Here is an 18277-nt window from a genome sequence, read left to right on the forward strand (position 1 = left end):
GCTTCCCTGTTGTGATGGAAAATTCCTTGTTAAAGGAGAGCCCAAAGCTGCTTGAGCAGGCACGTAAGCAGATAGCTGCAGAGTAGGCTTCTCTATGCCATCCAGTTTGGTGGCTGGGAGTGATGTGACATCAGCTTCCACATCTCATCAGTTCCTCAGTCTCTTGTGCTGCCATGGTAAGGGTGTGCAGTACTTTTTACTCGGGGCCATGTGCTGCCTAGGAGCTCTCTCGTCACCTAAAGACTGCCTAGCAAACAGCAGAAAATGCAAACTGGTCGCCTCGCTACCACAGGTGGCCTCACTGCAGCTGATTTCTTTGCTGGGTTACCTACAGCCACTTTGGCAGTACTCCAGACCTCCCATATTTCTGTGCAAGTTACTCCGCTTTACGAGAGGTTGCTCAGGGAGGCTTTCCCTGTGACTGCAGAGGACAGAACCAGCCTCTCGGGCCAATGGCAGCCATGCATCAGCAGTCGGCACTAACTGAACCATGGCTTTCCCTTAGGGATGCGAGGCTTGAGAGCTGGCAACGACTTGATCCTGATCACAACACAGCCAGCGATGCCTTCATCAGCCTTGAGCAAGTCATATGTTCTCTAAGTCTGTAGGGTGAGTAAATAGTTCTGTGGTTTGCAGTCACGTTGTGAATACTTTAAAAGTGCCTTGAAGACAGAGGAAGCTAAGCAGCTGTAATACACACCAATCTGCCCACCTTTTGCATTGCGACCTGTTCTCCTCCCAATGTGAACTGTCAGAGACTGGCTATTAGCAACTCTGTTACATCATCTCTGATGTTACATCATCTCTGATGATTTTCAATTGAGTTACAGGAATAAGAGCTCACTGAACGATTGCTTCTTCATCAAGCCAATTAGTGGGTTTATCATTTCTCTTAAAAAGCAGAAGTGATCATTTTGCTATGTTATGGGCTGTGGACACCAAGCACTCTTGAGTGTTTACCTGTCAGTTTCTCCCGACCGGTGAGGTGACGGGGTGAACTAGGAAGGCAAGTGTGGCCTATGCTCTTCAATAGCATCTGTGTTGTTCAGAGGCTTTTATTACTATGTCACTTAAATAAACCTGAACAAAATACAGGATTTTCCTAAGTTCAGAGTTAAGTATGGTCCCCCACACAAAGAACAGCACTTGGTTTTCAAGTTAGTCCTTAAAGAGAAAAAAAAAGAATAATGCCCACTATCTGCTTCACTGTGTTTTTGAAAACCAATGTTGTTACTCATTCATTTCTTAGTGGAAGTTTCGTCTGTCCTTTCTACAGATCAAATGTATTGCTCGGTGTCTCATCAGTAGTGCTGGGTAAAGCAGCATCACATAAAGTATCTTTCAAGGCAGTGCTCCTCACTCGTATGGTCTGCAAGGCAGGATTGGTTCCTTCCAAGGTTAAATTTGTTTGATCCTTTCCATCTGAAACACACAATAAAGACAGACAGATCAATGCCGTTGTGTCAGAACGAGATCACAAAGTTACCGTTTCCTCCAGTGAACAACCACTTGGAAACCTGTTTAATCCACAAAACAAATCAAGGTAATTAGTTCAGTATGAACTGATTTCACAGACTTGCTGAAAATGGATTGACTTATATGCAGTAATCCTCTTGCTGCTGGCTGCTTGGCTGTCCTTCTAGTTACCAGTGTCCAGACTCTCAGTCTGGCTGGCGAAGTTTCTGATGCTACTCTCGTGCTCTGGAGCCAAACCTTAGAATAGTCCAGGCCCCTCTACCATCCTTTGGCAGAGTTCTGCAAAGGCCCACATATACTTGCCGAGGACCTCTGCCTCACATTAATTTTCCAATAAAACTGTTTTTCAGTAGCCAGTGCCTATGAACAGAGAATGGGATGTGCAAGAGGACTGCGATTCTCTACTACAGCTTATTTTCTACAATTAAAAATATTAAAAAACAAAATGAAAGCCTTCCTGATCAACCTACAAGCGGATGAAAAGAACACAAACTGAAGAAACACAGTTATCAGGACCAAAATATCTGAGATACTAATGAATCATCAGTCAGATCACGTCACATCCTCACGTTTGCTGCTAACTGTGTTGCAAGGTGTCCCAGGCCTATTCAAATATGTACTTCTCCTCTTCCGATTTCTACAGCTGACCCATTGAGACAAGCTCTATCATAGCACAGGGAGGCCTCAGCTGCCTGAAGGACTCTGCAGAACAGCCAGTTCATACCTGGGCTGGTTCCTATTGTTCTATAGCAAAGCTTTGAAAAAAGTCAATAAAGCTGAAAAGGAGAAAGGTGAAAGGCAAAGTGTTCCACTGCAACAGGCCACAACATTATTAATATTAACAGAGGTGATATTGTAGAAGAAACACAGGGCTTACACGGGTTGTCAAGGGAAGCCATGTCTCAGTTTTCCTCCTCCTCTCTAGCCCTGTTAACTATATGAAAAGCAACTATACTAGAAAAGAGTTGCTCATATATCTGTCCTGGTATAACTATACTGACAATGATGATAATCCTGATGCAGGTAGAACAAACTCCACTTTTGCCAATGCACCTTTGATGAATTCCTCAAGGGAAATACGCTGTACTGAGAAAAGCACCTCTAAGACTGCTTGAAACAGTTTTGGTATTTACTGCAAGGCATCTACAGCATTGTTTAAAATTATATCCCTACCCAACTATACTTAATTTTAATGTAGAGCTGACTTGACAACTCAGAAAATCTTTCTGTGAATTTACTGGGTGAGCCTGAAGAATCAGTGCAGTTGTCTATACTCTGTCCAGCTTTGGGAGAGGGTTGGCAGGAAGTGTATCTGAGAACTTGTTTCAATAGAAAGCTAGGAAAGGGTGCAGACAAGCAAATTCTTCCCAAAGAAACAGCTCTTAGAGAGCCTTTGGGAACTTTATATTCTTATCCTATTAAAACACACAAACAAACCAAACAACAAACCCCCCAAACCCCAAAAGCCCACTCTCTCAGGAAAGGAGAATTTAGGCATTCCATAGTCATCATGTACTAGGCTTATAAACATTGTCATTCTTAGTGCATCAAAGATAACGTAAAAGATTTCTGTAGTGTCATATTAGCCAACTACATTTTTGAGCCTGAGATGACCTGGTAAATACGCATTTTCAATGTGCTATCTCTTTTTTGCTCACTTGTTTGTTTCTGTTAAACCATGACGTTTAAAAAAATCAGAGGAATTTTGGAAGCCTGTTTAACACCACTGCTTTTTGAACAGCATCACTCAGGAATTCCAGGCCTAATGAGTCTCAGATTTTGTCAAGCAGCTGGCCATACGTTTCAACTACAGGATACTATAGCTTTTTTCTGGTTTTCAGCAAGGTCCACTTTCCACCAAACAGGGTTTGTATAGGAAACTTAGTTGCAAGTTTAGCTGATACCACCCAACCATAATCACAAATTATAAAGCTTAACATAGCTTTTTAGCACTGTTTTTCTAGAATAACCGCTAGTTACTAATAGGTATTGAATATTTACCATTGAGTTTGTGCGGAATAACATTACTTCATTGCATCCTTGTCTGCGGTAGACGGATGCTACATAAAACTGCTTAGATTTCTATACAGGCTCTGATTCAGTCTTTTTTATTTTCTCTGAGTCAACTGGTGGAACTGGCCTAAATGATTATAGGCAAGCACATGTAACACTTTCATGGGGCTAGAAGCCATTGCAAAGTTATTTGTAGTGTACGTATGCAAATCAACTTCAGTTTGAGATAGTCTGGGAGAAGTTTGAGGGGGATTTCCCTTCTTTATGCAACCTATTGTTGCTTCTTAGCTTCCTCTATTCACATGGCCAGGAGGCATAAGCATGACACCACTGGTAATTTCTCAAACTCAACCTGAAAGCGAAGACAATACGCTCAGTGACCTACGGCAGTCTTGCAGCTTTCGGTAAATCCTCAGATGCTGGCTCAATGATATCTGGAATAAAGGAGGCCTGAGAGGGCAGTGGGGGGAATAACTGAGATGGTATGGGCTTCACTTACTGGCATACTTTGAAAGTGGTCAGCATCCAGGAAGATCTATCTATGTGCTACCCCTCTGGCCTACTCAGAGCTCTAATTTTACATTTCTTGATCCATACAGAGTGCTGCACCTCGCACATGGTGGGTGCTGTCAGTTCAATGTCTGATCCAAGTGAGGCAGTTACGAGACCCCTCCAGATTGGACTGCAAGCACACGGCTGTGGCTGCCTTCCCTGGCCATTCCCATGAGGAGGTGAGGAAAAAGCTCATCTTACCATGTGCTCAGGTAGATCTAGTCCCAGTAAAGATATTCACTGAAATTACAGGCTGGACAGGCAGAAGCTTTAAGGCAGGAAGGAGAAACACCCTGCCTGCTAGCAGCTCACAGAGAGCTCTATGCTGCTAAGGCCAGGCTGCTTCCGATACCCAGGTGAGCGTGTTCAGTGCTAGGCTGGGTATTGCTCTCTACTCAGTGCATCGTGCTGTACAGATTGCGGTGTTATTGCTCCAAGTTGGAGGATTTAAAATTCAGCAACTACCCAGGTTCTGAGAAACACACTTACCGAAAACAACAGCTAAGGGAAATACGACAGGTGAAGTAAGCGTGGTGGCACTGAGGAGGAAGGAAATCTCCCTGCAGTGCACTGATAAGAGTGTACTTGATATGTACTGTGTTCAATCTAGACAATTCACAACTGGGAAAACACAAGCTACTTGAAGGAAATTCAGCTTGGAGGCCCTAGGGACTCAAATACTTTGTTGGTTTTATTTATCACTACTTAATTAGGATGCTTAACCAACACATTGGAAAGATAGTAACTGTTAAATATTCAACAAGCTGACCTTTCAGTTACAATATGACAACTCTGAATAAAGCTCATGGAAAGCTTGTCCTTTCTAGGTACTCCAACAAAGCCAAAGGGAACTCGACTGGACCAAAAAAAAAAAAAGTAAAAAAAAAAAAAGTAGGTCACTATTGTGGAGACCTGGTTAAAAATCCAAGTCTTGCCACGGGCTCATTGAATGATCCTGGGCAAGTTGTTTCCTGCCCTGTGCTTCATTTTTTCCGATCTGTAAAAAGAGTACAACAGTGTTGACCTTCCTTGTAAATTGCTGAGATGAATAGCTAGAAAAGCAGTATTTATTTACACATTATTAATTACTTATTACTATTTCTGAGGAAGAAAAAGCAAAGAGAAGAAGCCAGCAATCTTTCAGGGTTTTCTTGATCCTCACAAAAAATAAAAAAGCACCATGTAACATGAATTTCACACAACACAAACTTTTGGCGAGCCACCTTTAAGAAGAAATAGCGAGTGCACAATTAAAAGAAAGTTAAAAGCGGGCAGACACTCAGGAAAACGCTCCAGATGGTGAAACGAGTTAGGCTGCAGAGCAGGCTCCCACAGGAAGCGGTGAAACCCCCATTGTTTGAGACACTTGAAACTGAATTCTTCAAAGTGCCGGTATATATAACACAAGGAACTGTTCTGCACTGCCTCGAAAGGTAGCGGCGTTGGGACAGCCTGCAAGAGCTACACCCACCATTTCTACAATTTTAAGAGGATTCTTGCCGCTCTGACTACAAAGAGCTGTAGATTCTCTTTTTGTCAATATAGTATCTGAGGAACATCTACCGTGGAGTAACTACATTGTGTTTCCGCATGAGATAGATTCAGCAGCTCCTAACAGATCTTTCGCTTTCCTGCATCTGAGCTGAACTTTGTATGTCCAAGAGGGGAAAAAAAGCCCCCTATTCTCTGTTTGAGAATTACAGTGTACATCCTACAGACAGACTATTTATTTCCTGTATTACAATCTAATGAAAAACTGGGTGGCTTGATTTTTACAAGCAGTGGTTTGCAGAAGAAATACCATTATTTTAATGAGAACCAAATGAGCAATCATTACGTAAACAGCATTATGAGACACAGAACTAATGTTGAAACGTTAAATGCTCTGGGCAAAGCTCACTAAAATGGGAACTGGCAGCGGCGTGCTGGAACACTGAGGTTTCTCCACACTCAGATACTACTGCAAACATTTCCCGCGGCTGCTAATGCTGTTTCAGCTCCTCTGGAGGTAGCTGTGGAGGGAGTCTGACTGCTTCTGTTGTTACTGGCACTTAAAATCTTAAGACCTTCTCTGAAATCCAAATTCAGAGCTTTGGGCCAATTTTATTGATACAACTTGGTTTACTGGTTGGAGCGGGTAGAGGAAAATTTTTTAAAACGCGTTTAGAATTAGAGTTTTAATACCTTCGTTTCCTCTTGGTCTCATACCTGCTGGTATACAAAAAAAAAAAAAAGAGGCAAATTGATTTAGATGGCATATGTGCACTAGTGACCCTGTCTTACTTTATTCACTTGGGCAGGATGGCCATGGAGTGCTCCAGATCCCCTCTCAGCCCCTCCAGCAGGAGTGCGGGGAGGCCTGGAGCGACGGGGCTGCGCACCCCAGCACATCTTACCTGCTGCCTCTGTGCAGGAGGGCTGGCACCTCCTGCACGCTGCCCTCGTCCCTGGCCAGAGACACAGTAATTTCCTCAGGAATGAATCATGAACAAAAACCCAAAAGAGCTACTTAAGAAGTTTTCTTCTCCCCCCGCAACTGTCCTGTCCAGTATCATATTCCTGACAGTTTATTCTTCAAGAATTTAGTCAGCTAAGGTTTCAGTGACTCATGTGATGAACCTTCTACCCATTTCCTGGAAAGAGTCCTGCATGGTCCTCTACAGCTCCCTGCCATTTTCTCTGAGAGTCTCATTCTCACCGCATTTTCATATAGTTCAGCTTTCCTTCATTTTTGGGGTGGAGGAGGGAGGCAAAAATATCTTGAGTGCATCCAAATTTGCAGTGTAACCAGAAAGCGGCATGGTGATAGAAACATCTGGAAAACAAAGACGGGCACTGAACCAGAGTCTCTTTTAGAAGTAGCTGCCTCTTGGGCTGAAAGCTAGTTAGAAGAAAAGGAGCTGCTGTAAGAAGAGCTGTGTGGTACAATACGGTCATGAATTTACCAGAGCTGTGCCCTATTAAATGAAGATGAAAAAGATTTGAAGGCCTGGGTGGGTGTGACTCACCCTGGGCAAATGCCACTGATGACAAGTACCCTGACACAAACTATTGAATGAATTGGGCTGGATGGGAACCAAAGTAACCATTTTACATATTTGGGTCAATCTGAAAGACACTTCTGTGCAGAAAACAACTGCTTCCTTTTCCTGATTAAAAAGAAAGTTCAAAAGCAGCTCACAAGCAGCTTGAAGGATACTTCAGCAAACTCTAATCTAAGTGGAGTTGTGCTATGCCTACAGCAGACAGCTGCCAGGACATCAGTGATGCCCAGACCATACCTCCTAGCCCATACAGAAGTGCTACCTGTGCATATTTATGTTACAGTTAAAATGGGGGAGTCTAGCATTCTTCTTAAAATATTCAGAAACGTGTGAGTGTTTCAACATAACTACAGAAGTGTGAAACAGCTCAGCGACAGTCCCTGTGCATGCTTATAGACCTACGCCTTCGACGCCTAAGTCAACAGACTAAGCACCCTGGCTTACACTAACTTGCAGTAGGGCTAGTTAAGGAATTTGCAGATCCGTCTGATGGAGACAGAGCCAACACGTCCAGCATTCTTAGAGGATGATTTCAGTGCTCAGTTATACCAGTATAACTGCCATATATACTGGTGTATTTACATATATACACACATACACACACATACATGCCAGTATACATACACTGACATGCATCACAAGCCTCTTCCCTTTAAAGGGATATGGTGTCAGGTCAAAGTTGGCCTGACCTTCTTATTTAAAAAAAACACAACAAACTTCTGTAAGCCCTGATTCCAACAGAAATGTTTCCATGATTTATTTTAAGAAGGGAACATTCCCCTGCAGTGCTCACCGCAACCCAAACATTGCAGTGCTGTGCAAGAGCATGAGAATCAGAGAGGAAACTGAAGAATCTATTTTCACTGCTACAGAAGAGAAATATAAAAATAAACAAACAGCAAAAGCAGTGATAAATAAATTTGATTTTAGTGGTGGCTGCAGTGTTATCTATAGTATGGCTAAGGAGGGTGGACTTGAAACATGCATGCTTTTCTAGTGATTTCTACAAGACGTGTGACTAAGTGTGAGATGGGGACTCATGGGAGCCATCTACACTGTAAGAAAGAGATTTATTTTTCTTTGGTTGATCCTTCCTGCTCCTCACACTTTGCCTTTCATATTTGAGAAACTAACAGCAGACCAGAAGAAATTGCCTTGCTGTTTTCAAAGCTAGAAAAGAATTTGAAGCTTGGGCAAGCTATCTAGGGAACAAATCCCTCATTTGTGGGAGAACTCTCAGATGCTCAAAAGCAATGGGAAGAGCCTTTCCTCTAAGTATCTGGAGCTCTCTATTCTACAGAAAGTGGACCCTGCCTTTGGTACTACTGCTTGTTTCTTTGCTCAAGTTTGCAAAAAGCAGCAAGCACTAGGAGAAAAAAAAAGGATCATATGGAGACAGAAAGAACTACCGAGGGAGCACACAGTTTCCTGACTTAACTATTGACTGCATGCACACACACGTGCATGCAGACATGCACACACAGCACACAGCTCCTCAATCTGAAAGGTCTGTGTACTGAGGAGAGAGAAAAAAACATCAGTGAAGCCTGCCCAAAAGGGACTGTAAAGACTGATCTTGTGGCAGATCAGTGATTTCACCAGAAAGTTTTTGGAAGCCGTAAACAGGAAATGGTTAAGTAAAAGCAGGTGGAGCATGCTGACTGCAGGAACAACACAGGAAATAGCTGAATGTCTGAATGGATGCAAAAAAAAGCTCTTCTGCTCAGTCCTTGGCAGTCGCAATACGCCCGCTCCTCCTTCTACTGGTCCTCCTTTGCTACTCTTATCTCCCCAAGCTACAAAGTCTTGCAGTCTGCAAACACCTTTTTCTTGAGCAATCTGCTCTCCTTGAGTTTCGAAACTAGCACGGGAGAGTTGGGAGGTTCTGCCTGGACGGCAAAAGACAAGAGGGACTCACCTACTGCTAAAAGGATGAGTCAGAAGTACCCAGCAGTACCCTCTGCCTGCCAGGGGCTTCAGGTCTGAGGAGCCAGAACATCGTCTCTGGCTACTGCCCCAGGTGCTGCAGTCCCAGGTGTAGTTAGCACAATAGTCAGTCAGAGAAACATTATTCCTATCACTCCTTTCATTCTAGAGGGCTCCCAAAGTGCTTAGCTGTAGGAATCATTCTTCATCTCTCCTGAAACACAGTCCCTTCTGGTGCAGAGCATGGCAGCTGTTAAATAGCTCACAGCAACATCACGCAGGCAGATGGAAAACAAAGTGAAATGTGTAAGAAGCGTTCTTTCCACTTTCCTCTAACCCGTCCTTTCTCTCCTCTTTGTCCACAGCAATTTGTGCCAATTCCAGACAACTCCAGATGTGTGTCTTTCCCACCAGTATCTGCAGAGACTTGGCTCTGGAGATGGGGATCTGCTTGCCAACATACTGCCTCCCAGTGCTTTCAGCTCCAAGGGTCGAGTTCCTGCTGCAACACTCTCGTCCCTAGCTGTGCTGCCAGACATGCTGCGGGATGGAGGGCAGACGTGCTGGTAAGGAACAATTCTGCTTTCTTCTAGATGAGTATAGCATTAATGTAAAATTGTTTAACATAGACAAGACACTCTTGCCTTCAAAGTGTACTAAATACTCACAGTAAAGCCCTGAGGAAAGTAAAGAAAGAAGCACATAGATTAGTTGGAATCATTTTGACCTTGTCTACATTTTAAGTATTAGATGGTAAAGCTATGTTGGCAAACTCTACTCTTAAGATATTTCTCCTCCTCTCCTAGTTTTAAACTGAAAAAAAAAAATCTGTTTCTTCTTATATTCTGAGCAAAGAAAACACTAATGGCAAACAGACTTCTATGGAGTTACAACTGCACAAACAAAAAGTTTTTCTCTGGTGGAGAAATCTTGCAAAGAAATGTTGCTTTTTTTTGACATTGTTACTTTGGCAAAACTTACCAGGTGTTATTGGGAATTCAAACCCACACTGCCTTTTCTACATCTTTTGAAAGACAGAGTTACTATATACAACCTAACACTTTTTAAGTTCAAAGTCTTAAATGCTAGTCTAGACAGGGCCTTTGGGAGTAAGGTTCAAACTCACCCTGCCCAGTCTCCAATATCCCACACTTCTGCCCAGGCCATGCCTTCCTGGGAGTGTTTTGAGAACAGTTGTGATCAGAGTCTGGCACTCTGCACCTCTGCTCCCGTGGGAGGAGGGAGGGGACACTGCCAGGGCAGAGGCTGGTGTGGTGCCTTCTGCAAGCGCCACCACACTCTGGGCATAAGTGCACAGAGAGGATGTGTCCTATTATCTTCAGACGGATGGCAGGACAGCTTCAGGGAGTTAAACCTTGGCACTGACCTTTGGGAAAAACCAGTCTGTGATTCATATGAATCTAAGAAACCAAGAGAAAATAATTGGAATGAGCTGAACAAAAATAAACAGGTGTCTCTTTCCTGCTCCTTTCACACTTTCTGCTTCCCTGCACCCTCACTCACATTTTTTTTTGCACTAAAGTTGTCGAGAAAAACGGCAGGAATGAGGTTCCTGGTATAATTACAGTTTGCTGAGAAAATCACAGCCCGCAGCAGTAATTCCTTTAGAGCTAGAGACAGATGCTGCTGAGGTCTAATCACAGTCTTCCCACTAACCAGGCCCTGAGTCTAATCTGTCATCAGCTGAGAGGCCGCTGGCTCCCGCCGCGCGTGTGAACCCGAGCTGCTCGGCCCCGTTCCTCTCTCTTCGTCCAGAGCCAGGCAGTGCCAGAGGGAGAGTATGTTTCCATTCACTCCTTGCCCTCAGCTACAGTGATACTACAACTTCAATGCACTGCTTATCTCTCCTCCATGCCTAGTATCAGAGCCACTCAAAGCCTCGCTGGAAAGGGCTCAAGTGGTTGTTTTCAACTTACAATGCCGCATAGTGACTGCGGTTCAAAAATACAATTTAAGCTGAGATAAGTTGAAGGAGAGGCTTAATGAGAAAGGCCTGTAGCTAATTCCTCCTTCCAAAACTTATGGTATTTTCTGCTTATTAAGAGGACAAGGCTGCACTCAGCGATGGATCATATAACCTCCATATGTTAACAACAACAACAAAAATTGAAAGAGTATGAGTGCTGATGAGCACAGAAGCAGGAGGAAAAAGGAAAAGCAGAACTGTGTTCTGTTTTTTTTTTTGAAAAAAGAGCTGGGAGAGAGCATATGTGTCAGTAGAGACTGAACAAATCTCTCCTACGTGTTACACACAGCTGCTGCCATTGCCATCAAATGTTTTGTATCTGACATTCAAAGAGCATAGGGCCACATCTTTGAACTTCTCTGTGCTGACGAAAGAAGCTCGAAAAACAACAGACCTCGCCAGCTCAGGAGTGCCCCTGTGAAGGCAAAAGTCACCATGGTTCTGGATTAACATCTTTAAATTGGATTCCGGTCATAGAAGGAAACTGGCTGAAGAAGTCAAGAAGTCTACTTCAAAGGCATATTACTGTAGTATGCGTGAACCAGTGAGAACTGGGAAAGTCCTTAAGCTGGTGCCCACCTTACAGCATCTGTATAGTTAACAGGCACCCTGAAGTAGCAGAGGAGATGATAGGTTTGGGAGGCTAGATTAAACATCTGTGTTTTGCATAAGTAGCTCTTAAGAAAGGCATAAGGGAACAGAGTAAGTCATCTTTTCTCGTCAGAGGCAAAAGCATATTAAACTAGCTGACTTTCTGGAGCAGCCTGCGGCCAACTCAATTTCTTCGTGTTCAGCTTTTTCCGAATCTGCACATGGTAGCTGGGCACATGCAATAATACTCACCACATCTCTGCAGTAAAGGCATGCATGGCAGCTTCTCAGCCACTGACAGACCGAGGGGAACAGAAAGCGTAGCACCATGTCTGAGAGAAGGGGAAGGAGTGACTCATACAGGAAGAAAAACAAAGCAAAGATGAACTTAGAGCATAAGAGAAGAGGCAGGCTGTTGGTTGCAAATCAGTTTTCTTACACTCAGAAGGGTGGGCATTACGGTGAGAGGAGTTGTACTTGACAGTAATGGAAGTCCAAGGAAGTTTGATTAAGATTAAATGGCAGTCACAGGCCAACATAGAAGAGGCTTTAAGGAGAAAATCAAGGACAGGAAGTGACTAAGTAGGTCAGAAACTGTGGGTAGTGAGCTGGATAGATTAAGTGGGACTTGGAGCAACTAAGTTAGCTCTGCTAATGACAAGTGATAACACTCACAATGGCACCAAGTTTAACAAATCTGACTCTGAAATCACCTTCAAGGCCCTGATAGCAAATCAAAGATTGCCCAGTTCTAATAGTATCTACATCAGAGCAGATACTGTATGTGTTTTAAAAAGAGATCTGTTTTGCAGTCACTTTTTGACCCTGCCAAGCTTCCTGTAAACAGTGCACTATTTTGTCTGAACAGGATTTCTTCTTAAGGAGCTAGGGAAAATGAACTGACTAATAGAAACTCTCGAGACTCTGAGAAGGGCCACTACTGCAGGTTGAAAAGACAGATGCAATGGAGAAACTTTTTTCCACCCCTAAATTCAGTAAGTCTTTGATTCAACAGCTTTGTTCACATCCAGGGCAGCCGGAAGAGAACAGTCACCTTGTATTTTTGTACCTGATGAGAAAACCCCAGATTGTATGTGTTCACTGGGACAGTTCAATGTGTGTCTATTCCAACTTCAAAGAGGCTTTCAATGCTCTTTCAGATGTAGGGTGTGAGGAAGGGTGAGAACTGCTAAAGCTAGCCTCATCCTCATTAAATCTTTGCCCTCTCCGGAGCAAGCATGCAAGTGGAGAGAATAGAAGATATGCATGAGCAACTGAGCATCTGTGATCTCATGACCTTTGACTGTTGTATTATGGGAAATGTATTCTCTGGTTGCTATGCTTTTCTAATTCATTTGTATTTTCCTTGAGCGACTCCCTTGTATTTTGTTTGGTGCTCCTGGGCAATGGTTTCAAGGAACCACAGATATCTCCATGTTAAGCATGCATACAATAGCTTTAATTAAATGTTTGCGAGTATCCCACAGTAATGCAAGGGAAAGGGAAAGCAAACAGTTTTGTACTCACTTGTACCTATCCCTTCTCAGCTCTGGCTTGGGTGGACGCATCTGCATCACTGCTCTTTAAGTTCGTTTCTAACCTATTGTGAAATGAAGGCCACTGGGTCCTGCTGCTCGGCATGTAAGCACTTCAGGTATTTCACTCCCATTAAAAAAGCTACAGATCACCTGTGAAAGGTACAATCCTGAAACCTTTTAGGCTAGGCTAGACGAAATGAAAAATAAATTAGGGTAGACATTCCTGACTCTACTTACAAAAACTGGAGAATAAGGTTAAAAATATCTTTAATCATTTATTAAAACACATAAGGTACTATAGGAAAAACAGCATAAAAGCAAAGATTTTTATCTTCTTCAATATTCTGAAATTAATCTTTCCTGTTCTTAGTGCCATTGGCACAATCTCAGTCTTGGTGCCATCCTTCGCAAGGAGTTACCTATTTATTATTCTTTTAAACGAGGATCTTTGTTTCTTTTACAAGTAGTTAACTTCATTTTATATGTACAGAAGAAAGCTGCAAAGGATTTTTGTTTTCATTTCAGGCATTTACAATAAATATACATGAAGGAAATTAAATTTGGAAGAGGAATTTTCATCAGGAAAAGATGGAGGAATAAGAAACAGGATGCAAAGGTTATCAGTCAGTTCTTTAAGTCAAATACAAGACAATTTTACAGTACAGAAAGTAGAGACTTTGTTTAAAGGAAGAATCTTTCTCTCTTGTATGATACGGAAGAGTTAACAATATCTGCACGGATAACTATGAGGCCTAACACTAGTGATTATTGCAAAGACTTAGTACTGGTATAAAGTACTTGTCTTGAGTTTTTCAATGACTGACATCATTATTATTTCAAAGTCGATAGAAGCTAATTTGAAAACACTTTGGCCTGGCTGTACCTATTATATTGCAAATCCATCCAGTACTTCTCAGTGACTCCCAGAGATAACATGCATCAGAAAAGATAAGAATAATTGTAAGATTGGAAAGAAAAAATAAAGGCCAGTTTGATGAGAGAATAAAGAAATCCTGCTTCTAACTTTGATCTTGGCTATTTCCCTGCACTGAGACCAGAGGTGTTGCCAGTTTTTGCAGTCTGACATGCTGGATTTGGGCAGGGGCTGGGCTGAGCAGCGGCTGGCCTAGCTTTGCTGGAGCTTGAGCTGCAGTGACTTTTCAGGAGGGAACAGAAAGCATGGGTTGTTTCCCTCATGTAGCAAGGTGCAAACGACAGCAGGGTTGTCTGAGAAGATTGAAAACTGCTGACACTAGTAACAGGAACTGGCGGCTGCAAAGGAGAGTAGGAGTGGGATGAAAAGCAGTCTTACAATGTGAACGAGGAAAGGAGAAAGCCATGGAAGATCTAAAATTAGGAGCAGCTAGCAAATGCTGACAGAGACTTCTCCTGTTTGATTTTCCTCAAGGGACTTATCATTCCTCAAGGGCCACATTCAGGCTAACATAAAGATTCCTACAAGGATTTTTGAAGTACTCTTAATGAAGATTTCTACTCTTTGACCATCTCTCCATCTGCAGTCTGCATTTTCACTGCATCTTCATAAGATGGTCCTTAAAAATACATCTGTTTTTGATGATGGCTGGGAGTCAAGAATGGTTATTCTCAGAGGTGTGTGAAAAAGAGGGTTGATCTACACTTCACCCACGTCCTTCATCTCTGCCATGTCTGCCTGATGCTGGTATTCCAGCCTGTCAGTTCAGATGGCCCAGTATAGTGACTGTAACAAGGACGCAGTGCAATGGTGCACAGAGGGCACACAGCTTGTGCTTTTTTGGGTTTCCTGCTGTGATAATGGAGGGGTTTGATTTTTGTTCTTTGGTTTTCTGAATTATTTACTCAAGCTGTCCTGATCACTCTGCTCCATGTGAACAAGGGGTGGTGTGTACTCATGTTTATAAGCTCAACAGCTCTATCAGTTTCATTTTTATTCATTGCCTTAGGCTTTCCTGTATGTCATTTGTATTTTTTCTCTTAGTACTGTTCATATCTCACCTGTCAGTCTAATTTAGAATTAGGTGACTGGCAGATTGACCATCTTCACTGTCACTTCTCTGTCTTCTACTAAGTTGCAGTTGTGAAACTCTTGCATCAAAACTCAACAGTTACTCTTTTGCTTCCCATCCTATCAGGTACTCCATGGACTATTTCTGTCCTTCTCCTCTAACAGTGACAGCTGATTTATACTATCAAGGCTAAGGCCAGGGAAATCAATGCACGACTTTCTCCCAGGGGGACGAGTTTTTATGGAGGACAGTTAATTAATGATTTTCACTATACAGGTACCAAAAAAACCCAGCCCATCTCAGTGACACTAATTAAGACCCATGGGGGTGACGATGCAGTAATCTTGGGCCTTGGGCCACCATAAGTACATGCAGACTTCTCTGATTCTTCATGTTCCACTTTCCTTTAGTAAGTTATAACTACTTTTATTCTCCAAATACATGAGGAACTTGAAGCTAAAGCTCAAAGTTCAGAGCGATCCCTTAACTCCATCACCTAAACTCAGTGCAATTTACTGAAAAATGTTCACCAAAATTTTGTTTCCTTGGGATAAGGAGGGGAAGTGAAAGAGGAGAAAACAGTAATTAATGATTTCTTTACAACTTCTTTTTATCAGCTAGTTCTAAAGTCCTGTCCCTGACAGAAAAGCAGCTGCAAGCATGGCGGAGCTATCTGTGAACTGCAACTACAGTGTTCACGCTGCCTGTCACCCTGCCGAGTCCCCAAACAGACTAGGAAACAAGAAGATGGAAAGGTTGAAAAATGAGAGTATAAATACTCTGCAGGGAGCTGGTAAGACAGCAAAGTCATGATGGTGCAAAGGAGAATGTCAAAAGTTAATCCCAGGTGTAATACCTTGGAGGCCAGATTCATGTTGTGAGAGGTGTCATTCATCTAATATTTATGTTTTGTTTTCCTGCTGTGAACTTTAATGTAGGCCTTAGCCAGTGAATGCTGCATTCTCTGTAAATGCCTTGCATGGCCTGTTGTTGCCTTTCCAAGTTTCTTATTCAATACCACATTTTTTTCCTTGTTTTTAAATGCTTGTTGGAGTCTTAAGACAAGGAGTTTTTAACCTAACAATAAACCACCTGCATTTTATTAAGACTTGGGACTTAAGTTCCACCTCCCTCAACTTTACTGAAGTATTGCCATTAGTTGGGTTAACCCTTTCATGGTCAGTTTTGCTCTGAAAGTGAAGTTATCTGTCTGCTACATATAGTCCACTTCCACAGTCCTACCCTGTATTTGGAGGAAAGGGAAACCAGCTCTGAGACAACCTAGAGGGCTTCATCTAGTGCTGACTGGCAAGGGGTGCAGAACCCTTAAACAACAGCTGCAATGTCTATACCTTCCCTAGCACATCAGCCCTGCATCAACATGTCTGCTGGCTACATAAAACTTAAAACAGAAATGTTCTTACCAGCCACTCTTGTTTCAAGCATGAGATTTTTGAGTTGTATCATAGAAACTTCATTCAACTAAACTGGAAAATGTAATACTTTCCCTGTTCCTTCCCTTTTCTCTCTCATTCCATTGTCTTAAATAAGAAATGGAGCAGTACTGTATGGTGATTTTTGTGCTTGGACCTCCAAGTATGTTATTATCCCTATATTAAATTAGAAAAATGGCAGCATGTGGATGTGAAGTAATGGCTGAAATTCATGGGGCAGTTTAGTAGAAGGGATGATAAATTCAGTTGTCAATGTACTAAGCAACTGCCCTGTTCCCCACTTAATTTACTTTTTGATAAGCAATTATTTGCTAAGTCCCCTTCACACACATCACAGAAGCATTGCACTGCACAGAGCAACAACTACTAGCTATTTTACCAAATATGATCAGTTCACTGAAGACAGGAGAGAGTAACTTACTGCACCCAGCCAGGGACTGAGGATCTGTACACTATGAATTCTGATTCCATCTCTGTTGCTATCTATGTGCTTATGGGCACGTAACTTTAGTTCCTTATGACTCAGCTTCCCATCTATGCAAGAGAAAGTAATTCTTCACAGTCAGCAGGTGAATCAAGAGGTCATAGACTTCTGAGGTTATTCTGGATTAGTCATTCATCTTAGGACTTCAGTGGCACAACTATACAGAGATGATTCATAGATTCATAGATTCATAGATTTCTAGGTTGGAAAAGACCTTAGAGATCATCGAGTCCAACCATCCCTAATCCCCATTAAACCATATCCTCAATTAGCTCATCCACCCTATTCTTAAACACATCCAGGGATGGGGACTCAACCACTTCCCTGGGCAGCTTATTCCAGTGGCTGACAACCCTTTCAGAGAAGAAATACTTCCTAACATCCAACCTGAATCTCCCCTGACTAAGCTTATGCCCATTTCCTCTTGTTCTATCTCCCATCACTAATGTAAAGAGCCCTTCCCCTACCTCCCCACCATCTTTTCTCAAGTATTTATAGGCCGTAATCAGGTCTCCCCTCAGCCTCCTCTTCTCCAGGCTAAACAGCCCCAACTCCCTCAGCCGCTCCTCATAAGTTTTATTTTCCAGCCCCTTGACCAGTTTAGTTGCCCTTCTTTGGACTCACTCCAGGAGCTCAATATCTCTCTTAAAGCGAGGGGCCCAAAACTGGACACAATATTCCAGGTGCGGCCTCACCAGTGCCGAGTACAGGGGCAGGATCACTTCCCTGCTCCTGCTGGTCACACTATTCTTGCCAGTATCCCATTGGCCTTTTTGGTCACCTGGGCACACTGCTGGCTCATATCAAGCCGGTAGTCAACCAACACCCCCAGGTCCTTCTCCGCCAGGCAGCTCTCCAGCCACTCCTCCCCGAGCCTATAGCGATGCTTGGGGTTTTTATACCCCAAGTGAAGGACCCTGCACTTGGCCTTATTAAAGCTCATGCCATTGGCCTCAGCCCAACGATCCAGTCTGTTCAAATCCCTCTGAAGGGCCTCCCTACCCTCGAGCAGATCGACACAGCCTCCCAGCTTGGTGTCGTCCGCAAATTTACTGAGGGTACATTCAATCCCCTCATCCAGGTCATTGATAAAGATGTTAAACAGAACTGGACCCAGCACTGAGCCCTGGGGAACCCCACTGGTGACCGGCCTCCAGCCGGATTTAGCCCCATTTACCACCACTCTTTGGGCCCGGCCATCCAGCC

General features: G+C 43.0%; 1 protein-coding gene across 1 annotated transcript in view; it reads right to left on the reverse strand.

Annotated features, from left to right (window-relative positions):
- Positions 1-1270: 1270 nt before the first annotated feature.
- The window catches only part of RAD51B (RAD51 paralog B), a 423330-nt gene continuing 406323 nt past the window's right edge, over positions 1271-18277 (reverse strand). The window contains exon 11 of the mRNA XM_086613448.1: positions 1271-1422. Coding sequence (XP_086469574.1) covers positions 1271-1422 — 152 coding nt within the window. The remainder of the gene's footprint in view (positions 1423-18277) is intronic.

The sequence above is a fragment of the Tauraco erythrolophus genome, chromosome 6 (genome assembly GCF_009769465.1).
Source record: "Tauraco erythrolophus isolate bTauEry1 chromosome 6, bTauEry1.pri, whole genome shotgun sequence".
NCBI lineage: Eukaryota > Metazoa > Chordata > Aves > Musophagiformes > Musophagidae > Tauraco > Tauraco erythrolophus.